At 42.7% G+C, this 5,000-nt stretch overlaps 1 protein-coding gene across 1 annotated transcript in view; it reads left to right on the top strand.

The window, feature by feature from the left end:
* The first annotated feature begins 784 nt into the window (after positions 1-784).
* Positions 785-5,000, top strand: part of SALL1 (spalt-like transcription factor 1) — a 6,119-nt gene continuing 1,903 nt past the window's right edge. The window contains exon 1 of the mRNA XM_010139072.1: positions 785-4,192. Within this exon, the coding sequence (XP_010137374.1) occupies positions 995-4,192 (3,198 nt within the window). The 5' untranslated portion in view covers positions 785-994. The remainder of the gene's footprint in view (positions 4,193-5,000) is intronic.

The following is a 5,000-nucleotide window of genomic DNA, read 5'->3' as shown; positions in this document are numbered from 1 at the left end:
GGTGGCAAACAGGACATTTGTTTAATTTTAGAAGCGTGGCTCGAGGCATTAAAACAGGTCTTTAAAGTGCCTTGGCACTTTACCATTTTATGGTAAATGTTACTATTTTATAAGGGATTTTTCTTTTCTGTTCAGTTTGTGCATTACTGCAGCAGAATTAAGTCTGGTTGGAAAACCGATCCGCCTGGAACAGGTTTATAGCTTATATCTTATGTAGCAACTTGGAAGAAATGAAGGGGTTGTCAGTCCGTGGCTTGGTAATACATACTTCTTTTTTTTCTTGTCAACAACTGATTGGGACCTCGAATGACTACAAATTAGTTTAGTGATGGGGCAACTGTCACAGATATCTTTGAATCAGTTGAAAATGAACAAGGTTGACAGGAACGTGAGAGTCTAATGAGTCTTTCAAATGGCTGATTTGCACTCAGTGGACAACTAGACAATAAGCAGTATGAATTATTGGAAATCAATACTTTGTTATGGAATTTCATTATGCTCCAATGCCTTCAGTTCATAGTATTTTATATTTTGATGGATTATCTGAAGCAAATGATCATCTAAGACACAGAGATAGCTAAAACTGCTTGTACAGTTTTAAATGTTGCTCTTGACTTGTTTTTGTGAAGTACTGTTATTGATCTATTTGCATGTACAATCTTACTCTATTTTAGATTGGTAGATAAAACTAGTACTTTTAAATAAAATGTCCTGCAGTTTATTTTTTTATTATTGTTATTACTGTTTGGTTCCTAATCCATCATCTTTTGATGTTTTAGGAGACACAGAAAAGGGTCAAGCAAATCGAACCACTAAGAACAAGGACGCCCATGTCTGTGGCAGGTGCTGTGCTGAGTTCTTTGAATTATCAGATCTCCTGCAACACAAGAAGAATTGTACTAAAAATCAATTAGTTTTAATTGTGAATGAAAATCCAGCTTCTCCTTCTGAAACCTTTCCTCCTAGTTCCCCTTCTGATAATCCTGATGAACAGATGAATGACACAGTTAATAACACAGATCAAGTAGACTGCAGTGACCTTTCAGAGCATAACAAACTTGACAGGGAAGAATCCATGGATGTGGAGGCTTCCAGCATTAACAATAGCAGTAGCGGTTCCAAGGGTGTCAACAATAGTATTACAAGCAGTAACAGCTCCACAATGGGTACCTCAGCTGTAACAACCTCTCTACCTCACATAGGGGATCTGACAACATTAGGCAACTTTTCAGTGATAAACAGTAATGTAATAATTGAAAACCTTCAGAGTACTAAAGTGGCAGTAGCACAGTTCTCGCAGGAAGCGAGGCGTAACGGCGCATCGAGCAGTAAACTTGCCGTACCTGCCCTGATGGAGCAACTGTTGGCCTTACAGCAGCAGCAGATCCATCAGTTGCAACTGATTGAACAAATTCGTCACCAAATATTATTGTTGGCTTCCCAAAATACAGACATGCCAACATCTTCTAGCCCTTCTCAAGGTACTTTACGAACATCTGCCAACCCCTTGTCTGCATTAAGTTCCCATTTATCCCAGCAGCTGGCTGCAGCAGCTGGATTAGCACAAAGCCTTGCTAGTCAATCTGCCAGCATCAGTGGTGTGAAACAGCTACCCCCTATACAGCTACCTCAGAGCAACCCTGGCAACACTCTAATTCCATCCAGTAGTGGCTCTTCTCCAAATATTAATATCTTGGCAGCAGCAGTTACAACACCGTCCTCAGAAAAAGTGGCTTCGAGTATTGGTGGCTCACAGCTCAGCAACCCACCAGTATCAGCATCATCTTCACCAGCTTTTGCAATAAGCAGTTTATTAAGTCCTGCATCTAATCCACTTCTACCTCAGCCCACCCCTAGTAACTCTGTTTTCCCCAGTCCCTTGTCCAATATTGGAACACCTGCAGAGGATTTAAACTCCTTGACTGCCTTGGCACAGCAAAGAAAAAGCAAGCCACCAAACGTAACTGCTTTTGAAGCAAAAAGTAATTCAGATGAGGCGTTCTTTAAGCATAAATGCAGGTTCTGTGCTAAAGTGTTTGGGAGTGACAGTGCCTTGCAGATTCATTTACGTTCTCACACTGGCGAGAGGCCATTTAAATGCAACATATGTGGAAACAGATTCTCCACAAAGGGAAACTTAAAAGTCCACTTTCAGCGTCATAAAGAAAAATACCCTCATATTCAAATGAATCCCTACCCGGTGCCAGAGCACTTGGACAGTATTCCTACAAGCACGGGTATTCCTTACGGGATGTCTATACCACCAGAGAAACCTGTCACAAGCTGGCTGGACAGCAAGCCAGTCCTATCCACCCTGACGACTTCTGTTGGCCTGCCACTCCCACCAACGATTCCAAGCTTAACCCCATTCATCAAAACTGAGGACCCTCAGCCAATTCCCATTACCCATCCTTCTGCTAGCCCTCCCTGCTCCGTCAAGAGTGACTCGGGAACAGCTGATCCCGCATCAAAAATTTCCAATGGACTTTCTGATGAGGTAGAGGCTGGTGCTTTGCATACCTCAAATGGCAAAATGGAAGAGAACCCTCAAAACACAAGCGCCATCACTAACATGAGCAGCTCCCTGAGCTCACCGGCAGCAGACTCGGGCTCCAGCGGTGTTGCCACTTTTACAAATCCACTGATGCCTCTAATGTCAGAGCAATTTAAGGCCAAATTTCCATTTGGAGGACTATTGGATTCAACGCCAGCATCTGAAACATCAAAATTGCAGCAACTGGTAGAAAACATTGACAAAAAGGCAACCGATCCTAATGAGTGTATCATTTGCCACCGAGTTCTCAGTTGCCAGAGCGCACTGAAAATGCATTATCGCACACATACTGGTGAGAGGCCATTTAAGTGTAAAATCTGTGGTCGTGCTTTCACTACTAAAGGCAACTTAAAGACTCATTACAGTGTCCACCGTGCCATGCCCCCGCTGAGAGTACAACATTCATGCCCGATCTGCCAGAAAAAGTTCACCAACGCAGTTGTGCTACAGCAGCATATTAGAATGCACATGGGAGGGCAGATCCCCAACACCCCCGTGACAGAAAACTATCCTGAGTCCATGGAATCAGATACGGGATCTTTTGATGATAAGAATTTTGATGATATAGACAACTTCTCAGATGAGAACATGGAAGACTGTCCTGACAGCAGTGTGCCAGATACACCTAAATCTGCGGATGCATCGCAAGACAGCTTGTCTTCTTCCCCTCTGCCCCCCGAAATGTCAAGTATTGCTGCTTTGGAAAATCAGATGAAGATGATCAATGCAGGACTTGCTGAACAACTTCAGGCAAGCTTGAAGTCGGTTGAAAATGGGTCAGTGGAAGGGGATGTTTTGACTAATGATTCATCATCTGTCGGTGGTGATATGGAAAGCCAAAGTGCTGGAAGCCCTGCTGTCTCAGAGTCTACCTCTTCCATGCAGGCCTTGTCCCCATCCAACAGCACTAACGATTACCACAAGTCACCAAGTATCGAAGAGAAACCAGTAAGAGCTTTACCAAGTGAGTTTGCTAATGGTTTGTCTCCAACCCCTGCTAACAGTGGTGCTTTGGACTTGACATCTAGTAACACTGATAAAATGATTAAAGAAGAGTCTCTGAGTATGCTCTTTCCTTTCAGAGACAGAGGTAAATTTAAAAACACCGCATGTGACATTTGTGGCAAAACATTTGCTTGTCAGAGTGCCTTGGACATTCATTACAGAAGTCATACCAAAGAGAGACCATTTATTTGCACAGTTTGCAATCGTGGCTTTTCCACAAAGGGTAATTTGAAGCAGCATATGTTGACACATCAAATGCGAGATCTGCCATCACAACTTTTTGAGCCCAATTCCAGTATCGGCCCCAATCAGAACTCTTCGATTATGCCTGCTAATTCACTGTCATCGCTCATAAAGACTGAGGTTAATGGCTTTGTGCACGGCTCTCCTCAGGACAGCAAAGAAGCACCCTCTGGTCTAGTTGCTTCGGGGCCGCTGTCCTCCTCTGCCACGTCTCCTGTCCTGCTCCCCGCTCTCCCCAGAAGAACCCCCAAACAGCACTACTGCAACACGTGTGGGAAAACATTTTCTTCCTCCAGTGCTCTGCAAATCCATGAAAGGACACACACTGGTGAGAAACCTTTTGCCTGCACTATATGTGGAAGAGCATTCACAACAAAAGGCAATCTGAAGGTATTTTTTCCTCTTGCTGTTCTTAGGTTTCGTTTTCTCCTTGCTGGGGTTTTTAAAATTCTTTACATCTATTAATGTTGCAAGCAGTGGTACCTTTGGGTATCTGTGGTGTGACAAACGGAGTGTTCAGTCAGCTCTGGTAGACCTAGATGGCCTCTTGGTGAGTGCTCGTGTTGGCAGCCGGTCCAAAGCGTGAGCTGGTTTTGATGCTTAATTAAAATTCATCTACCAGCAAAGGCTGTCTGTGGAGTGTGAAACGCAACAGTCAAGTGATGGTAAGGAGTATTAATTAACAGAGAAATGTGTTTTGTAACTCACGCACCTCTTTAAGAAGTGAAAGGCCCTTGAATGTGCTGTTTTTCATAACTATCATGTAAGATGATGAGTGTTTAAAAAACCTATTAACATAATTCTGGAACTAATGGGCATTACTTTAATTGATTATATAACTAACATTGCCTGCTGATATGTGTTTGAAAAAGCAAATATACTTAAGTTTTAGAACACCAGTTGAGCACTTTACTGTGTACATTTTTCTGTTGACAGAGTATTTCTCTAGAGGTTGCTGCCAGTAATGTGAGATGAATAATTACTTTCAGGCCATTCTGTCTCTACACGAGTCTCTCCGATGAGCAATCTGTAAAGGATACTTTCTGCCTGTCTGAAAAGGACGTTTATAGGGTAAAGGGTGTCAAATACAATACTTACCATTGCAATGAAAGTGGACATAGCAATTCTAGCCCTGAAAGCAGCTATCTGCAATTGACAGAATAACGTGAAGTCATTATAAACTAAATACGTGTAATAA

This window comes from Buceros rhinoceros, unplaced genomic scaffold (genome assembly GCF_000710305.1).
Source record: "Buceros rhinoceros silvestris isolate BGI_N320 unplaced genomic scaffold, ASM71030v1 scaffold30136, whole genome shotgun sequence".
NCBI lineage: Eukaryota > Metazoa > Chordata > Aves > Bucerotiformes > Bucerotidae > Buceros > Buceros rhinoceros.
This window is presented reverse-complemented; position numbering and strand designations above follow the sequence as displayed.